This window comes from Cydia splendana, chromosome 3 (assembly GCF_910591565.1).
Source record: "Cydia splendana chromosome 3, ilCydSple1.2, whole genome shotgun sequence".
NCBI classification, from domain to species: domain Eukaryota; kingdom Metazoa; phylum Arthropoda; class Insecta; order Lepidoptera; family Tortricidae; genus Cydia; species Cydia splendana.
The window spans coordinates 3,903,908-3,924,034 of record NC_085962.1 but is presented as its reverse complement, the minus strand read 5'-3'; the positions used below and the strand labels follow the sequence as shown (position 1 = coordinate 3,924,034).

The 20,127-nt window shown below is 39.9% G+C and overlaps 2 protein-coding genes across 3 annotated transcripts in view; one reads left to right on the top strand and one right to left on the bottom strand.

Moving 5' to 3' along the window:
• LOC134806427 (trimethyllysine dioxygenase, mitochondrial) overlaps positions 1–20,127 on the bottom strand; it is a 35,790-nt gene that overhangs the window by 14,218 nt on the left and 1,445 nt on the right. Inside the window, exons 3-4 of one of the 2 annotated variants that reach the window (XM_063779704.1) lie at positions 18,080–18,192; positions 17,350–17,570 (exon numbers count right to left, since the gene is read on the bottom strand). In XM_063779704.1, the coding sequence (XP_063635774.1) occupies positions 17,350–17,570; positions 18,080–18,192 (334 nt within the window). Of the gene's footprint in view, positions 1–17,349; positions 17,571–17,903; positions 18,013–18,079; positions 18,193–20,127 lie in introns of those variants that run through there. The other variant, XM_063779703.1, reaches the window with a different exon arrangement.
• On the top strand, positions 8,122–16,908 carry LOC134806404 (cytochrome P450 CYP12A2-like). Its single transcript, XM_063779668.1, has 10 exons — positions 8,122–8,294; positions 9,217–9,329; positions 10,488–10,621; positions 11,155–11,270; positions 11,991–12,107; positions 12,503–12,781; positions 13,028–13,196; positions 13,569–13,781; positions 14,567–14,738; positions 16,694–16,908. The coding sequence occupies exons 1-10, from the start codon at positions 8,233–8,235 to the stop codon at positions 16,846–16,848; spliced, it is 1,530 nt and encodes a 509-aa protein (XP_063635738.1). The 5' UTR covers positions 8,122–8,232; the 3' UTR covers positions 16,849–16,908.

The window sequence follows — 20,127 nt, the reverse complement described above, 5'->3', positions numbered from 1 at the left end:
TTTCTAATATTTGTCATACTCCTTTCCATACTTCTTTGGCAAGTAATTATTTTGTTTTTAATATTTTTTGTAAATTTCCAGGTTTGCGCGGCGTACGTGAGCGATGGTAGTAAACATGAGTCCATGATTTTCTTTTTAAATTTAATAGGAATTGTGCTCTTTAGTATTTCTTTTTGGCTCCAGAATTTGTTCCACGTGATCTTGATTCTCCTGTCAACTTCATGTTCGCTATTTTTCATGTCGAATGAGATTTGCTTTCCAAGGTATATATAGTTATTAACGTACTCCATTTCGGTATCTTCAATATGCATTGGTTGTTGTGTACTATTAGTCATTATTTTTGATTTGCTGAAATTTATTTCTAGCCCTGTCACTCTACTGGCAGCCTGCAGGGTTAGTATCATGTATTTTAGGTCTGAAAAGCGTTCTGAAAGCAAGACGATGTCGTCTGCGAATCTTAGGTGATGTAGGTAGCTACCGTTTATAGGCAATCCACGGCCAGACCAATTCAGCTTGCTAATTATCGACTCTAGCACTGCAATGAATATCTTGGGTGATATGGGATCGCCTTGCCTTACGCCACGTTCAATTTGTATTGGTGGGCCGATTGTTTCCAGTTGGACTCTACTCGTGGTATGTTTGTAGAGTTGTTTTAAGATATCAATGTACTGGAGCTCTACTTGTTGTTCCTTTAATGCCTCCCATATTGACGAGTGAGATAGGGTATCAAAGGCTTTTTGATAATCTATGAAGGCAATGTATAGCGGCCTCCGGAATTCCTGGTATTTTTCAATTAGGAGCTCTACTGTGTGCACATGATCTATCGTTGAGAAACCGCTTCTAAAGCCTGCCTGTTCAACTGGTTGACATTTTTCTAAAGTTTTGCTTATTCTTTTTTCTAAAATCGATGAAAAAAGTTTGTAGAGGCTTGGTAGTAAACTAATAGGACGGTAGTTTCCAATGTCATTGGGGTCGCCTTTTTTATATAAAAGAATAATATTGGATTCCGACCACTGTTTTGGTGTTACTGCTGTGTCAAGTATTAGGTTAAAGAGGTGTGCAAGTGGGTGGGCAAGAAATGTAGCGGCGTATTTTAATGCCTCATTGCTTATTTTGTCTGGGCCTGGGCTTTTTTCTAATTTCAGTTTCTTTATTTGCTGCATCACCTCGATTTCGTCGATTGCTTTGACTTTACTGATATTTAATGTTCCCTCTTGTTCCAATTGACAGTTGTCAGGTGACTTTTTTTCTTGATATAATCTCTTGTAGAAGTCTGTTGCTACAGTTAAGACGTCGTTTCTTTTGTGTGTTATTTTATCTGATGTTTTTATTCCTTCTATCCAAGTTTTATGCGTTCTTAGTTCTTTATACGCTTTCTTTAAGCTTCCAGATAAGGTGAGGTGTTTTTTGAATACTTCTTGTCTATGGTTTTTGTAATCGTTTTTGATATTTATGCTAATCAATTTATAAAGTGCGCTCAGCTCTTTTTTCATTAATAATGATTTCGGTTTAGTGTTTTGAAGCTCGTGTCTTCGTTTCATTAGTTTTTTTGTGTTTTCAGTAATCGTCGAGTTTTCCGGATGGTCTTTTCTAGCTTGTTGCGCTTTTTCGAGACTTCGTATGATGGCGTGTGCAATCTTGTCATGGTAACTTTGTAGTATACCGTTTTATAAATAAATACATAATACATATATGGGGAATTATCTATGAAAAGGGACCTTATTGTCGATGGCGCTTACGCCGCACAGCGTTGGGCGGCATTGTATTTATATCGGAGCACCGTTAATAATCACGTAAGCGCCATCGACAATAAGGTCCCTTTTCATAGATAACGTCACATATGTATGTTAGTCTGTAAGGTATTTGTAATATGGGCCTTGTTGCTAGATTTAAATGAAAAAAAATAATAAAGCGGCGAATAAAGGATGACTCACGTTAGACTGGGCTATGTCCGGGCCGGAGCTTCCGGAGCTTACTTTTCTATGACATGACAGGCGATCACGTAATGCTTTCCATAGAAAACGATGCGCCGGAAGCTCCGGCCCGGACACGGCCCGGTCTAACGTCAGTCATCCCTAAGTATAATTTCGTCTGTCTGTTTGTCGGTTCTGACATTCTGAGACGATTTTAAAGAAAGTATGCACGAAAATGGCTTAAGAGTCACATGAATCTAGATACCGTCCTAAAATGACCTGTATCCCTAGTGTAAACTTCATTTTCTTTAAGAATTATAGGTACTTATATATGTATGTGTAATAGCGCTGTGTTAATAAATCACAAATAATCAATGTAAAAAAGAATTACTCAAATCGGACTACGGATGTCGGAGTAATCGGTGAAAGTACATAGAAAAAAAAAATAGCCACAACCGAATACAGGACCGCCTCCTCCTTCTATGAAATTGAAGTCGGTTAAAAATGAAACAGACTGGCCAGAAAACGGAAAAACAAACGGCGTTTTGCTTATCTTAGCTTATTCTATAATGAACACGTAGATACCTACTTTGGATGGAAGGTGTTATTTATTTATATAGTTAGCGCTGTGTTTGAATATATCAGTAAAATACATTTTGGTAAAGGATAAGGCGCTTATACAGGGTAAAGTAGTACGTGGGGCTTTCACTATAATGGGGATTACTGGCACTGGCACTATATTTCCGGAAAAGAAACTATGACAACGTGACTTATACATATATATTTATATAAGCATTATACATTTATATTAGCTACTAAAAGTATATTATGGGTTTAATGCTGTTTTAGTGGAAAAAATTGAAAAAAAAATCTGCTTTTTACGTAGCAGATTTTTTTCACATCACATCACATCACATCTCAGGTGATACCGAGTTAGCGAGAGAGATGGCGCTGCAAATCATGATGATCCAGTTAGAAGGTCCGAACCATACTGTTCTACCTTAGGGATGACCAGGGGGCGCCATAAGCCTTTAGTAAGAAGTGCATATACTTGGAAAAATTCGACCTATGCCGCTGTGGCCCGGTGGCCGAATGGCACAGGCACCTGCCGCGATAGCAGAGGGCGCTGGTTCGATTCCAGCCTGAGGCACTGGAGGCTTTGGTCACTTTTTCTTAGTATATGACATTTATTTCAGTTTATAATTTATATAGTAGTGTTTCTACTTGATAAAAACAAATTAAAATATTTCTGAAAATAATTTAATTTGTTCTAATAGTATTTCTATCTTTCCATATCTCGGGACCATGGGGTCCCGGACCTTTGGGAGGCGTGCGTGGGGCCGAAGCCAACAGCGCAGAGGCCCTTTAAGACAAGTTAATCTAAAAGCAAGTATTATTATATTTCTTGCACCATTTTTGAGAAAAGCACTAATATATGACTCGGCTGGAAGGCTACTTGCTGGCTTCGGATTCAATTAAACGGGACTCCCAAGGTCGTCCATTTAAAACGAATCCTCAGCCTGCAAGTAGCTACTTCCGAGACTCGACAATAATGTACTATTTCATCACACTCGCTCAGTAAATGTGGAATTGCACGCAGGTGTAGCGGGAGTTAAAGAAAAAGCGTTCTCCCTAGGGAGTTATGAAGTTTCTAGTGCCATAATTAACAGTTTTTTGTTTTGTACTTAATTTTTGTATCGCAAGTGTGATGAAAAACATTGTGTGTAACTCGGGGCGTAATAATATTGCAAACTCGAGTCTATAAATCGCTCCGGCAAGCCGTCGCGATTTAACTTACTCTCGTTTGCAATATTCAACTTACGCCCCATGTTGCACAATGTACTATTATATCACGCAGGCATACAAAGAGCTATACTTACCCACACATATCAAGCTAATGATAAAGTACGTACAGTAGTGATGTGCTACATCTAAAAAGATTTACCGGGTGGGAATATTTCTGGTAGCGTAATTAATTATGTGTATTACTGATACTGACGCAAGTAGCCTGATATTTTACTAAGTAAGTATATAAAACACAGTACCTATTTACTAGGTATATAAATAATAGTTAAGTATATTGTATTTTGAAGTACCATAGTAATATAAATTGGTAGATCATTTCCAAAGGACAGTAATACCTTAAAAAAGTGGTAAATATTTCCAATTTATCATAAATTATTAAACATTCTCTACTAAGGAAAAGAGATTTCGTTAGAAATTTGAAGCAACAAATATAAAAAAAAAGTTTATTTATAATGAAGAATCGATTTAAATGGTAGTATTTATCTCTTTCTTTACTTAAATACGACCAGCATAATGTCCGTGGCAGTCTCATATAATTATCATAGTTATATGAGACAGCCACGGACTAGACTTATGTAGCTATTATATAGTTATGCTTATGTACATAAGCAAGGTTCAACATACACAACTCAGTATAATGAATCATGTTGATAACAGGTGTCAAGGAGGTCTATTCAGATAATTTCTTGTTATCAATTTGTTATGGATATGATATGTCAGCTGTGTTTCTTATTTGGACCAATAAGCAAACGGATTCTTGAAAATAATCTCAATATGGCCTGTCCAACGGGGCATAGCGCAGAACGGGTTTTAAGAGCGCTCTTACAAGAAAAGTCGAAATAATGCAAAATTGATGATACTAGTCGACGAAATTCAGGACTTTGCGCTCATTATTAGAAACAATGAGTACTTGTTCCAGAAAAAGCGTCTTCTTATCTTTATAAATATCGTTGTAAATATTAGAAAAAGGACTTATTAAATTAGTAATGATTTTTTTTCTGATGGTCGTTTCCGAAAAACCCCGTGAAGCACTGAATGGCGAGCTCTTATTTGGAAATGTTGAGAATTTTACTCTGCTAAACCTGGCTATTTTGTATTACTAATACCCTGTACTTTAGGCATATCAAACTATATTTTTCCTACATACCTTTGAGAAAGAGAAAATCAAAGTAAAACGAACTCGATTTTCTCTCCGAAACAAGTGTCAATTCCTACGAAAATCTACTTAATATCGAAGTCATTTTCATACTCAAGCAATCTGCAACGTTTGCTTATACTGTTGGTATACATTAGTGTTTATGAAATTCTACTATAATTTTTTGGCAATTTTTTGAAAACTACTCTATATTACCGATGACGCGCGCTGCGCCAGCTCAGTGCCGCGGCAGAGCTTGTAGAGGCAGGACGTGTGTCGGTCGGCTCCGCACATTTTCAACGGCGACGACGAGGTTTTTTATCATTGTGTGCGGCGGGCGCCGTGTAAAACGCTATACTGTGTGCGTGTAAACCGCAACGAGAAACTTTGATCCTAGCACTGTTTTTATAGTATTATAATTTATAATGGTACAGTTTAATAAACTACCGGACAGGATTAAAAATATTTGAAACGACCTGACATTCTATATGTATTTATTTGACTCAAGATAGTACTCAGGGTCTGATGATGGAGCCGGAAGGTGGTCACCGGTACCAATCAACCATGCAACTAAACCACTTCGTGTTTAGGCTCGTTTTATTCATCTCAACAAGATCTTTGACACAAGATAGTACTCAGGGTCTGATGACGGAGCCGGAAGATGGTCACCCGTACCAATCAACCATGCAACTAAACCACTTCGTGTTTGGGCTCGTTTGATTCGGCTCAACAAGATCTTTGACTTAAGATAGTACTCAGGGTCTGATGATGGAGCCGGAAGGTGGTCACCAGTACCAATCAACAATGCAACTAAACCACTTCGTGTTTAGGCTCGTTTTATTCGTCTCAACAAGATCTTTGACTTAAGATAGTACTCAGGGTCTGATGATGGAGCCGGAAGGTGGTCACCACCATGATGGATCCGGTACCAATCAACCATGCAACTAAACCACTTCGTGTTTGGGCTCGTTTGATTCGTCTCAACAAGATCTTTGGCACAAGATAATACTCAGGGTCTGATGATGGAGCCGGAAGGTGGTCACCGGTACCAATCAACCATGCAACTAAACCACTTCGTGTTTAGGCTCGTTTGATTTGTCGCAACAAGATCTTTGACACAAGGTAGTACTGAGGGTCTGATGATGGATCCGGAAGGTGGTGACCGGTACCAATCAACCATGCAACTAAACCACTTCGTGTTTGGCTTCGTTCGATTTGTCGCAACAAGATGTTTGACACAAGGTAGTACTGAGGGTCTGATGATGGAGCCGGAAGGTGGTCACCAGTACCAATCAACAATGCAACTAAACCACTTCGTGTTTAGGCTCGTTTTATTCGTCTCAACAAGATCTTTGACTTAAGATAGTACTCAGGGTCTGATGATGGAGCCGGAAGGTGGTCACCACCATGATGGATCCGGTACCAATCAACCATGCAACTAAACCACTTCGTGTTTGGGCTCGTTTGATTCGTCTCAACAAGATCTTTGGCACAAGATAATACTCAGGGTCTGATGATGGAGCCGGAAGGTGGTCACCGGTACCAATCAACCATGCAACTAAACCACTTCGTGTTTAGGCTCGTTTGATTTGTCGCAACAAGATCTTTGACACAAGGTAGTACTGAGGGTCTGATGATGGATCCGGAAGGTGGTGACCGGTACCAATCAACCATGCAACTAAACCACTTCGTGTTTGGCTTCGTTCGATTCGTGGCAATAAGATGTTTGACACAAGATACTACTCAGGGTCTGATGATGGAGCTGATGATGATAGACAGGTACCCGTCGCCACCTTCGCGCTCCATCATCAGACCCTGAGTACTACCTTGTGTCAAAGATCTTGTTGAGATGAATAAAACGTGCCTAAACATGAAGTGGTTTAGTTGCATGGTTGATTGGTACCGGTGACCACCTTCCGGCTCCAACATCAGACCCTGAGTACTATCTTGTGTCAAAGATCTTGTTGAAACGAATAAAACGAGCCTAAACACGAAGTGGTTTAGTTGCATGGTTGATTGGTACCGGTGACCACCTTCCAGCTCCATCATCAGACTCTGAGTATCACCTAGTGTCAAAGATCTTGTTGAGACGAATCAAACGAGCCCAAACACGAAGTTGTTTAGTTACATGATAGACTGGTACCCGTGGCCACCTTCCAGCTCCATCATCAGACCCTGTGTATCTTCAGTGTCAAAGATCTTGTTGAGACGAATCAAACGAGCCTAATCATGTTACTACATGGTTGATTGGTATCCGTGACCACCTTAATCATCATCAGATCCTCAGTACCAGTTCGTTTTTAAACCCTCGTTGATACAAACTTTACAACCTATAGGTACCAAATGCAATGACGAAACATGTAAATAAGCGAGTAGGTACCTATAATTTCTTTCGAGTAATATACCTTCATAAGTACGAGTATGGGGCTATTCATAAATTACGTCGTTTCAAATGGGAGGAGTGGGGGGGGGGGGTCTGGACATCGGATGATGGTAACATGACGTAGGAGGAAACAGATTCATCTGAAGCTTGATTTTTGGATGATTTGAGGGGTGGGGAAGGTCAAAAATCGTCAAAAATAGATGACGTAATTTATGAACAGCCCCTATGTACATTTGCACTGCATTTAGTATTTTCGTACTTACCAAATAACAGTTTTAGAACTTTAAAAGTTAAGTACAGTTAGTGTTGTTATGGTTGATTTCAATATGCTTCGCGAAGGATCAAGAATGTTTAATCCATCATTGTAGTGCGAGTGTGGTAGAAGGGATCGGCATACTGAGCTCGCACGGCCTGCCGCAGCGCGTAAAATACCTAAACTCGCTCAACGCCGAAATGTAATAGCGCTCTTAAGGCATGTCTTAGGATGTTTCTTATTGTAATATCTTTGTTTATTTCATTATTATTCAATGTCAATATTAATATATTCATTTTGACAATTATTTTCATATTCTTAGAAATTTTACCGGAATATTTCCGTGACCGCACATCATTATTCGATTATATTGAATTGAACACACAACAAGGTTGATTTAACACATACATATGCAATAGATATTGAGATGTTGACTATTACGATGCATCAACTGAGGGCCTATCGCTGACCACGTTCGACGTGCTGCCTCTATCGCACTTGTAAACTCGTACGTGTGACAAGGAGGCAACACGTCGAACGTGGTTTGTGGTAGGCCCTCTGGTGTCCGTGTAGTTTATCTTAGTGCTGATGTGTATTTATTGTTAGTTTTGTGCGTTGTTTGGACTAAAATATAAACTATAATAAATTCTTTAAGTTTATAATATATTCCTGGATTTATTCAAGCTTCAACAAGTTCTGTTTCTTGTGTTTGTTGTTTAATTTCTGTAGTTTTTGGACCAAAATGCAAACTTTGAGAGTGCGAGTTTATAGTCGTTCGGGAGTGGCAAATACAATGTTTTTAAGGTGTGTAAAGAAAGTCACATTTATTTAATGTAAACGATATTGTCATTATCTAAGCCCGCGGTCGGCAACGGCAAAGCGGCCCGCGAGCCTCCCTGGATATTTTTTATGTAATATTGACAAACGACAATGTGTGATAGTCACAAATATTAACAAAGTGCGGCCCGCGTCAACTTCGTTAATTACTATTATGTGGCCCTTGGCTGCTAAAAGGTTGCCGACCGCTGCAGTCTAAGCCAGTGGTATTCGAAGAATTAAAATCTTATTTTTATTAAATCTTATGGATCTTTGATCTGCAATAAATGATTTTTATTTTATTTATTTATTTATTTACTGTCAGTGCATATCGCTCTCATCCAAATGTGTGAGCGAGAAATACTGATTTGTTAAATCAAGATTAGATTGCAAAAGTTCTAATGCCACTCCAGTACCATAATGATGGGTTATACGCGGTCTTAAACGCTAGATATACTGCGTCAACTCAAACGCAGTGCATCTCAAATGCACCAACGCCAGCACGATGGAGATGCAGTGAGTTAGATTGCAGTCGTTAGCGAATATTATTATGTCAGTGTCAAACTCGTGGTAATAAGGATAGAGGGGATTTCAAACTTTTTTGCGTCGAGCCGCCGAGGCAATTTTTCAAGCTTCCTTTCTAAGCGCCACTTGCACCATCCCACTAACCCGGGGTTAAGCGGTTAAACCGTTAACCCATTGTCAAATTGTACTGGTAACCATAGTAACTCCAGGTTTAACCGGTTAACCCGGGTTAGTGGAATCGTGCAAGTGGCACTAAGTCAGGTAGTGGGGTTTAAGTCTGACAAAATTTTCTATAATTGGTTTTATAATCAAGGGGCCTTGCTGTTAAGGGGGCTAGAACTAGACAAAAGCCCTAACAGTAACTAGTACTTAATAATATTTTTAGGAACGCAGTTACTTCTCCAGTTGCGGAAACACAGAATATTAGACCATGGAAGGAAATCCCTGGACCACCTAGTCTGCCCATCATTGGACCTATGTTTAGTTTTTTGCCTGGAGGTAAGTTTTACCCGTAGACAAACTTCTTTTTTTGAAAATCAATGTCGACTTGATTATCTCCAGAATCAGACTTGTCGTTTCTCAGAAGAACTATTTTCTATGACGTCCGACGGAAACCGGATTTTATGCTTACTTCAAATGAACGGCCTCCAAATGTCACTGGAATTTTATGCAACAGTTTTATTAGAGGAGGTCAATAGAATATTTATTTAATTTAATCGTATGGCAAACATATTTTAAAAATAGAAACAAATATGTACAATCAGATGTCTACACTAAGACCATTCAGCCACTTTATGGCTTCGTCGCTCAGGGTGATCAGGTCTTCGGGAGGACCGGCGACATAGCGCGTTATAGGGCAGTCTTGGATTATATGCTGGATGGTCTGGGCTTCCGCACCGCAGCCGCAGGCCGGGGAGTCCACCCACCGACAGCGGTGTTTGTAATAGGCGCATCGACCGTGGCCAGTACGGAGTCTGTTCAGTTTGCACCAGTCTCGTCTAGGGAGGTCTGAACCCATTATTCTGGAGCCAGGCGTAATTCCAATCGGCTAATACGGCGTCAATAGAATAAAGGAGAAATAACGTGGGAGACGGCACGAGTGCGAGAACGCTACTTCTTCTTTCCGGCATTTTGCCACAGCTCATGGGACCCTGGGGTCCGCTTGACAACTAATCCCAAGAATGAACGTAGGCACTAGTTTTTACGAAAGCAACTGCCATTTGACCTTCCAACCCAGAGGAGAAACGAGGCCTTATTGGAATTGGTCCGGTTTCCTCACGATATTTCCTTTCATCGAAAAGCAACTGGTAAATATCAAATGATATTTCGTACCAGTGTTGGCCGAAAGTTAATGCGAATTGAAAATGTTGGCCATTAACCATTATAAATTGAACCTTAAACCGTAACGGACGATTACAGATTACGGTTCAATTTATAATGGTTAATGGCCAGCATTTTCAATTTGGATTAACTTTCGGCCAACACTGTTTCGTACATAGGTTCCGAAAAACTCATTGGTACGAGCCGGGTTTGAACCCGCGACCTCTGGATTGAAAGTCCCACGCTCTTACCGCTAGGCCACCAGCGCTTCAACCAACACGACAACGCTACCAAAATATTATCTTTTTCTTCTTAGTAAAACATTTTTTTATACAGGGAAACTGTGTGGATACAAGGGGGTGAAATTATCGGAAAAACTTTACCAACTATATGGGCCTATAGTGCGATTTGACGGGGTATTTGGTGGACAGTCTATGATTCTATTATTTCACCCAGAGACGATAGAACATGTAAGTACCTACTATTAGAACAAAATATTTTTTAAATATTTTAGTTTGTTTCAAGTAGAAACACTACTATATAAATTCTAAACCGATATAAATACGTGGAAAATTCGACCTATGCCGCCGTGGGCCGGGTGCCCGAGGAGCTTCGACTTTGACTACTAGAACTCTGGTTCGATTCTAGCCCCGGGCATGGGCCTTGCACACCGAGGGTTCCGTACTTTTTAGTATTTGTTGTTATAGCGGCATCAGAAATACATCATCTGTGTAAATTTCAACTGTCTAGCTATCACGGTTCATGAGAGACAGAGACCTGATGCGAGTCCAACTCGCACTTGGTCGGTTTTTATACCTATACACATATGCCATTTTTAAAATTATTCCGCTTTCGAAGATGCACAGTGCACCTTATTAGAATCTGTGCGGAAAGAGAAGAGGCGTGGAATGTATTGGGCCGCATACATTCCACGACTCTTCTCTTTCCGCACAGACTATGAACAACTGAGTTTGTGTAAAAATGTATTAATTCGTTTACACAGGTGCTTCGTTCTGAGGAGCCGATGCCAGTTCGGCCCGGGCTTCAGAGTCTAGAGTACTATCGGAAGCGTCACAACAAGCTCTACGACCCTACAAGGATAACCGGACTTGGCTCTGAGTAAACACTTACATTTAATGCTTAAAAATAAAGGTTTGGTAATACTGTAATAGGCGGAGCGCCGGGGTGGAGGGGTTGATTCACCAAACACAGTTTACAGGTTAACAGATGTAATGTCTTCCAGCTTGTACACTCTAATCTCCACAATACTGGCTATTCTATCATTATATATAATTATTCTACGTGACACAGGAGGAAATCCCTTAACGAGTGGAGGAGCAAGATCTACATTAAATGCGCTGATCACTCAATATGCACAGACGTGCCAATATGAGTGTCTGCCTATCGCAATATATTTTCGAGATCAGTACGGTTACCATCAGTTTGTCACTGACATAAACGCCGTCGAGAACGTAATTTACTTTCTATACATCTCGCTCGCACTCGCATATTAGTGCAAACGGGATGTATAGAAAGTAAATTACGTTCTCGACGGCGTTGATCGTAAAGGATCTGTATCCTTCAAAAACTTATGAGAAAGTTGCATTTTATCCACAAGAGTAGTGACTGATGCATTTATAGCTATGAAGAGTTCCTTAACCTACCTATTCTAATATGAGTCATAAGTGTGTTGTGAATGTGTATGCTTTGCCTTAATATGTTACATCAATAAATTTATGTACAAATTATGTATAATAAATAATATATGTATAGTACATTATGACTTAAAACTTTATGGGAAACAATAGAGACCCCCTTTAAACTGGTCACTTGTTTTAGCCACGGCGAAAACTGGAGAGATTTCCGAACAAAAGTGAACCCAATAATGATGCAACCAAAGACAATTAAACTGTACACCGATGTGCTGGAGGAAGTGTCTAATGACTTAGTTGCAAGGTACCATCGCCCACACTGTTAACTGTACATCGGTGGACCTTATGCCTTTTGTAATAAGGTCCACCGATGTACAGTTAGGAGTGTTGCTGTTTGTATGACCGCAAAATTGCACTATTAAATTGTAATCAGACGTTACTTTTCGTAAATTCATGGCTTTGATATTTCACGAAAACATAATATCGTGCTATATAGTACTAGACAGTCAATTCTAACCCGTTCTATCTACTTGCGGGTTTTTTTGCATGTAATTAATATTCCGTTTAGAAAATTGTATAAAAATTACAAGTAAAAACTACAAACCGAATGACAGAACATGACAGCATCTGTGAAGAATTATTTATAAAACAATGAACGATGGTCTTACAATTCAAATCACACGTAATGATTTTCTTCAGGCTGAAATCTGTCCGTGATGAAAACAATAGAATAACGAAGAAGTTTAACGTGGAAATGAACTTATGGGCACTCGAGTCTATAGGAGTAGTTGCTCTCGGGACTCGACTAAATTGCTTTGATCCCAGTCTGCCAGAAGACTCACCAGTCAAAAAGCTGATACAAAACGTTCAAGACATCTTCAATACTGCGGAGAAGCTGGATTTTGGTTTCAGTCCTTGGAGATTATTCTCGACGCCGTTGTTTAAAAAGGCTATGAAGATTTATGAAGAACAGGAAAGGTAAGGGCAGTATGTATCAAGATTTATTGTTTGATTATGACATGGAAAAGCTAAAAACTTTTCATGTCAGTCTATTTATAAATACACATTCCTTCAGATTCTTCAGGATTTTGAGTGGCGCCTTCCATTGGAGCGCGCGCAGCGCGCATCGTACGTTGGCTACGCCCGATTCTTTTAATATGAGGGATTGAAGCGAGCTTAGAGCGCACCGCCGCGCGATCTTCATTCTTTTTTGTATCGTTTTAGGTTAACGAAGTATTTTATCGACCAAGGGATAAAAAAGTTGGAGGAATCGAAAAGGAATTCAGCAGAGAGTTCAAACGCTGAGAAACCAATTCTAGATAAACTGTTGGATATTGATGTTCGGGTAGCACACATCACGGCTTCGGACATGTTAATGGCGGGAGTAGATACGGTATGTTTTACTGCACTTTAATATCCATTAGATCTTCTTTGCTGCGCTCAGAATGAACCTAGCCTAACTAGATGCCTAGTTGCTAGTTCTATTGAAACAAAACTAAAGTTATACAGATTTTTATTAAACATGAAGAGATAGGTATAGGAATAGTGCTTAAAAACAAAAAATATTACGAAATATAATCGGAAACTTCACAATATTTTTATGGGGATTGAATTTTTTTAATGGCAAAATGAAAGTTTCCTTTGTTTCCTGTGTAATTTTCCTAAAATGTTCGAAAACTTTTCCGACTTTTTTGAATTTTACGCAACTTTCACATTTGTAGCTAACCTAACTATAAAATTTAAATGCATAATATTGTTTTTACAGGCTGCCAATACTGCAATCGCCACATTGTACCTTCTCGCAATTAATCCCGAAAAACAAAACAAGCTCAGAGAAGAAATTATGACCAAGCGAGCCCGGAGGCCTTTTCTAAGGGCGTGTGTCAAAGAGGCCATGAGGGTACTGCCGGTGGTTAGTGGCAGTGTGAGGCTGGCGACTAAAGAACACAATCTGCTTGGATACAGAATACCGAAAGACGTTAGAATATTTTTTATTTTTTATATTGTGCTGAAACGTGGACTACAAAATTGACGTCTTGCCACAAGATTGTAACATTTGGCGTCCGTATGTCAGTTACTATATTTATAGCTCCTAACCACTTATGTCCCCAGGCTTAACACCCGCCTGGAGATAGTAGGTACTCTCTATTACGCTTTTCCTACACTGGAGACCTTCCGACATTGGACAGCCCTGAAGACATGATGGTCCCGATGACGTCGCGTCGCAGCAAGTCATATTCTCTTGTGTCCATGCCTTGTGTTGTGTATATGTAAATGTATTGTAATTACTCATGCCTTTCTACCGCCTACTGCTGCTTTCCTCTCCTCTCCAAGTCATCTCTCTCTCTCTCCCCATATCTCTGGCACATATAAGAAGGTATCCTTTTTGAAGTAGAATTTTCTTTTTTTAAAGGTTCTTCTTCCTTACATTATCCCGGCATTTTGCCACCGCTCATGGGAGCCTGGGGTCCGCTTGATAACTAATCCCATGATTTGACGTAGGCACTAGTTTTTACGAAAGCGTCTGCCATCTGACCTTCCAACCCAGAGGGGAAACAAGGCCTTGTTGGGATTAGTCCGGTTTCTTCATGATGTTTTCCTTCACCGAAAAGCAACTGGTAAATATCAAATGATATTTCATACATAAGTTCCGAAAAACGCATTGGTACCAGCCGGGGTTTGAAAGTCGCACGCCCTTCGCTAGGCCACCAGCGCTTTCGTCTTTTTTTTAAGGTTAATTTTACTATGTATCCGTCTTTTCAGGTTCTGATAGTGTTCTCCCACCAGTACATGTCAATCATGGAGTCCAACTACCCGCGGCCCCACGAGTACATCCCAGAGAGATGGCTGGCTGAGAAGGGTGATCCCTTGTATCATGGCAACACACATCCGTTCGTTATGGTTCCTTTTGGCTTTGGAGTGAGAAGTTGTATAGGTAAAAATTTACTTTCTTCGAAATAATGAAAATAAGTATTATACAGGTTGGCCAAAAAATAAGTGCATTCCCGTTGGTACCATAGTAAAAGTTTCTCAGTATAATCCCAAAACCTCCCTGGCAGCGGGAATGCACTTATTTTTTGGCCACCCTGTGAATATCTCTAGAAATAATAATCTCTAGTTATAAATTAGTAGGAAAATATGGCGCTGCAAATTTGGTGCAGAATGAACTTCCTAGTTCGAATACCTAGGTATATATCAAACATTTTCCGGGATACAAGCAAACAAAGGCTAGTTCCGTGACCAATAGTACAATAGTTTCCATGGAGCCCTCAAACAAAGCACATTGTACACAAGTACACAACCGATGTTTGCACACGTACACGTCTGTTTGCAGATTCACTTCAAGCCTACAAAGCTACACCTTTAAGAGTAAAATTCAGTGCACATTTAATCTGGATGTTGACTTTTGGCGTTAGAATTTTTTTCACCTTAGTTTTTAAACATACTTTTTCTACTATTACAAAACTATAGCAGTGCTAATGCACATTACATTGCATTATTAATTCTCATTAGCACGAAAGAGAATTTTCAATAATTTCTAAGTTCCCATGAAATATTCTCGGTATTTTTTTCTGCACGTTTATGGGCATTTTCATTTAATTGTGTACCATAAACGGCCGGTTAGCAATCGTCACAAAACTGACGGCCAATGTCAAACCCCATACATTTTGTCAGGAATGTGACGGATAGACGTTAGGTACTGAAACACGACTTAAGTCGCGCTTTAAAGTATAAGTTAAAATGAAAATGCCCGAATTGCCAAATCTTCTTACAATTATTTCTTAGACCATTTAGTAACTGGAGACGTCATGGCTGTCATTTTCTGTACAAAACAGTCTGCCGATTTTTGTGGGGAGGGGTCGTCAAATGTATTACTTCATGATTTGTATTACGTAATAGCCATGTCAGTCCATACAAAAGTTTGCACAATTGTGCAAAGTTTTCGGCAAGAGGAGAGAATTTTCTGCAACTTGCACATTGCTAAGCAGGGCTGAAAGATAAACAAAAATAAACGACCAAAAGCATGTCAGGCCATGCTCAGTGTAAGGGTTCGTCAAATGTATTACTTCATGATTTGTATTACGTAATAGCCATGTCAGTCCTTACAAAAGTTTGCACAAATGTGCAAAGTTTTCGGCAAGAGGAGAGAATTTTCTGCAACTTGCACATTGCTAAGCAGGGCTGAAAGATAAACAAAAATAAACGACCAAGAGCATGTCAGGCCATGCTCAGTGTAAGGGTAGTTAACCCGTCCGTCACAAAAGGCGGGCTTGAACTAGAACGGGGTTATTAGTTTTGGAAAGTTTTCATAATGGCGGAGCCGTGGGGGTTCTGAAGGTCGTCAACAGCACACAGAGCCACTAGTGGTAATTTGTTTGCTCATTCAAATATCGTCGGGTGAGAATACGTTTGTGCCATACGCCACTTACATGGTTTGCAGGAGATAGAAAAGAAGCAAAAAAAAATATTTTTCGAAAAGTTCTACATTTATGAAATATTGAACTTATTAATCATTTAGGCACATCCGTTTACTATTTATAGCACCATACAAATATTGTAAATATAGTGGTAATCATAAAATAAAAGCATTTTTAATATTGCCATATCCGTTTTGATGAGTAAATGTTTAACGTACAATGTATGATATGACACAAACGTTTTGGATATGTCACACTTTTGTGATAATTTTCTGTTAAAAGAGTGTAATTATCCTATAGCAAAATGCGAATATGGCACAACATTTTTCAAAAATAGTTTTTTTCAATAGCCGATTACTGTCAATTATAGCATATTTTTTGTTATTTTAGGAATCATTAAAAAACGATTTTGCCAAAAATGGATATGGCACAAACGTGTTCTCAACCGACGATATACCTAATGATTTTTCAGGTCGTCGCATTGCAGAGCTGGAAATGGAAACGATGGTGTCCAAAATGGTAGAGAATTTCAAGATGGAATGGACGAGCAGTGAACCATTACAAATAGCCCCAACTTCACTCAATTACATCACGGAGCCATTCCACTTTGTTTTCAAAGATTTATAAATACATAGATGATCAAGCAAATCTTGTCAGTAGAAAAAAGCGCGAAATTCTAATTTTCTATGAGACGATATCCCTTCGCGCCTACATTTTTCAAATTTGCCGCCTTTTTCTACTGACAAGATATGCTTGACCAACTTTAGTTAACACTTTTCGTCATAGAGAGAATTAGATAAAACATAACGACTATTAACGTCTACTCGGTCTATCATTCAACTCACCCTCAGGAACACGTCAACTTTAAAGGTTCCGTTACACAGGCGCGTTTTCCGGGCGGGGCGTGAGCGTTTTATTTATAAAATCGGCGCGCCCCGCTCCTGCCCGGAAAACGCGCCTGTGTGACGGAACCTTAAGGGTGACATACTTAACAGTATTTTTTTTTAAATAAACTGGCTATGCGAATATGGTTCCTCGTGGTCTCCAGAAACCACGAAAGTCGCGATTAGAATGATAAGATGCAAGAATATTCATCTTAATCGCGTTCCGTGTTCATAGACAACTTACCCCCTCTATTAACGCGACGCCATAATCAAGAAGAGACCGAAACACCTCCTCAGCAGCTTCCTTGGTCTTCAGAAACTTGTCGACTTGGACCCTGGCTATCTTCTCGGCCACTGATCCTCCGTGCCAGAGGACAGGCCTCAGTCTCTGCCCTTCTTTGTAGGTTTCATAGTTGAATTGAACTAGGAACTCAGCCTCGTAAGTGGATCTGTGGCTGTCGTCCCCTAAAAATACGAAAATGAAAATTGCTTTAAATTGAACGTGTAACTTAATTAGATACTTATTGGTGAAAAACAACATAAACTGCCTTAATGACGCACTCCATCCTATAAGACTGACCATTCTTAACAAACTAATGAAAGTCAATCACTCACACGTCACAACAAGTCGGGTCTCGGCGAAGGCAACATCGGCTATCTTCGCCTCGGGAATGTCCAATATTTGCTGAGCTCTGAGCCCTTTGGTACGTGTCACCACGTCCACTGGACGATTGCTCGCCTGTTTTCGCTAATAACTAACGTCAGTACTTGGCAAGTTCATGAAAGTCAATCACTCACACGTCACAACAAGCTGGGTCTCGGTGAAGGCAACGTCGGTTATCATCGCCTCGGGAATGTCCAACATGTGCTGCACCCTTTGGTACATGTCACTACGTCGTCTATACGATTGCTAGTCTGTTTTCGATAATAACTAACGTAAATACTTGGCAAGTTCATGAAAGTCAATCACTCACACGTCACAACAAGCCGAGTCTCGGTGAAGGCAACGTCGGCTATCTTCGTCTCGGGAATGTCCAATATGTGCTGAGCCCTTTGGTACGTGTCGGCGTGGTAGCACGTAGCGCATCTGGAATAGCGTGGTTAGTCTAATTAAATGGACAGAATATACAGCAAAAGCTCATGTTCAGTATGGTATTTATATTTACTCGCCAAAGTGTGGCCAGACAGATATATGTCCCCTCACATTTCAGTACGTTTTCAGACTATTTATTGTGTTGGTTGATAACCCCTTGTCTGTGGTCACTAAATGATTGTGGTTCACAATATGTTTCAGACTCGGGGCGGTTTTCAGATTTTTCAATTGTTTAAAAGTTTGATATTTTTATAATATGACATTGACACGAAACTCAGCGCACCTCGCACGCACCAATAATAAAGGCTTGTGCACACCGGCTGCGTGTGCGTGACGTGCACGTGTGCGTGCGGCGTTGTAGCATACACCTTATGAGAGACGGCACACCGCTTGCGTGACGTGTGCGTGTACGGCTACAGCATCCAACAGTGCACGTCACGCACACGCAAGCCGGTGTGCACAGGCCTTAAACGTGACGTTTGGATGTCAACTACAGCTGTTGCGGAGTCGTAGTTGCCGCCGCTGTATCTGTAGATTTCCTTGATAAAATGAATGACAGGATGAACGTGATAATCGCGCTAGTAAGGGCTGATTTAGACGGCGCGCGAAATCGTATGCGATTTTAGTTACATTTAGGAATATTTGCTTACACCCAATTCAACCGACCAATCAAATACCGCAATGTAATGAAACTCGCATGCGAGTTCTCGCACCGTCTAAATGAGCCTTTAATGCTGCGGCGAACGTCCCCAAGGGTAACATTCCATTTCTGACCGCAGCTGCACTACTGGTACTGAACGCGTCGGTGTTATTGTCAATTTCCATAGTAAAATGAACAGTAGTGCAGCTGTCGTTGGAAATGGACTGTCACCTTAATTTTATCAACGAAATTGACAGATACAGCGGCGGCAGCAACGACGCCGCAACAGTAATGGAGTTGCAGTTAACATCCGAACATCACATTAAGTGCGCATTTAGATGCGGTTATCATCAAATGTAGTGGATCAGACTACTCGTCAAGATACTTAACTAATTTCTATCGTTCATTACTTTCATTAGCTAAAAAGTTTTAAGTATCTTTTACTAAAAACTTAACAAAAAGATAAGTCATGCATTTAGAACAATTAGACTTATTAATAACCAATTATTTTTGATGTCTCACAATCGTACCATATCAACGTAGCCGTGATATGAGCCATTTAGGGTCCTAGCTAAATTGGTCGTTTAATAATTACGCTATGGTATATCCAATTTAGCTAGAACCCTAAATGGAATAACAATCACAGAGCGTGACTGTACGTACAGCAGAATTTACAACCTCAACAAAGTTATACTGGTGCATTGAATCCTTAACTCGCACGCGACTAAAATCGTTAGAAATGGCGCGTGAACTTTTGAAATTGCCTATAATATGTGCCTAATAGTCTGAACTCGGCCAATTTGCAAATGAATAATTCAATTCATGTTTCATTTGCATGAATGAGGCTAAGGCTGATTGGGATAACAATTTAGATGTAATCAATTGGAAATTTCAATGTAAAACGGTTACAATTATTAAAATGATTTATTATAATATTACAGTTAAGTATATGTATGGGCACAGAATAAATAATAGTACTAAGTACAGAAGATTCGATCTCTAACAAAACGCGTCTGTTACGATTAGGACAGATATGACCGCTAGGGGCGCTAGGTGGCGACAGCGCCACGCGCGGCTTATGGCTAGCCACTAAAATTGTTGTGGGACGGATGTACTTGTAGCTACCTAGCAATGTACAAATTGCAGAACATTCCCAAAAAGCGGAAACGTTCTCGAGAATGTTCTCAGAACATTCTGCAACATGGAAATTTATTGTTCCGCCATCTTGGATTTTTTCCAAAAACATTTTTTTGTCATAGGAATCCAGACGCCTCTATCTCCCGCCATGC

Bases quoted from the DNA above. Each gene is read 5' to 3' on its own strand.
- LOC134806404 (XM_063779668.1), top strand. From the start codon at position 8,233: ATGCAAACTTTGAGAGTGCGAGTTTATAGTCGTTCGGGAGTGGCAAAT. The intron at 9,330-10,487 runs GTAAGTTTTACC...TTTTTTATACAG, and splicing joins GTTTAGTTTTTTGCCTGGAG to GGAAACTGTGTGGATACAAG. The intron at 10,622-11,154 runs GTAAGTACCTAC...TCGTTTACACAG, and splicing joins ACCCAGAGACGATAGAACAT to GTGCTTCGTTCTGAGGAGCC.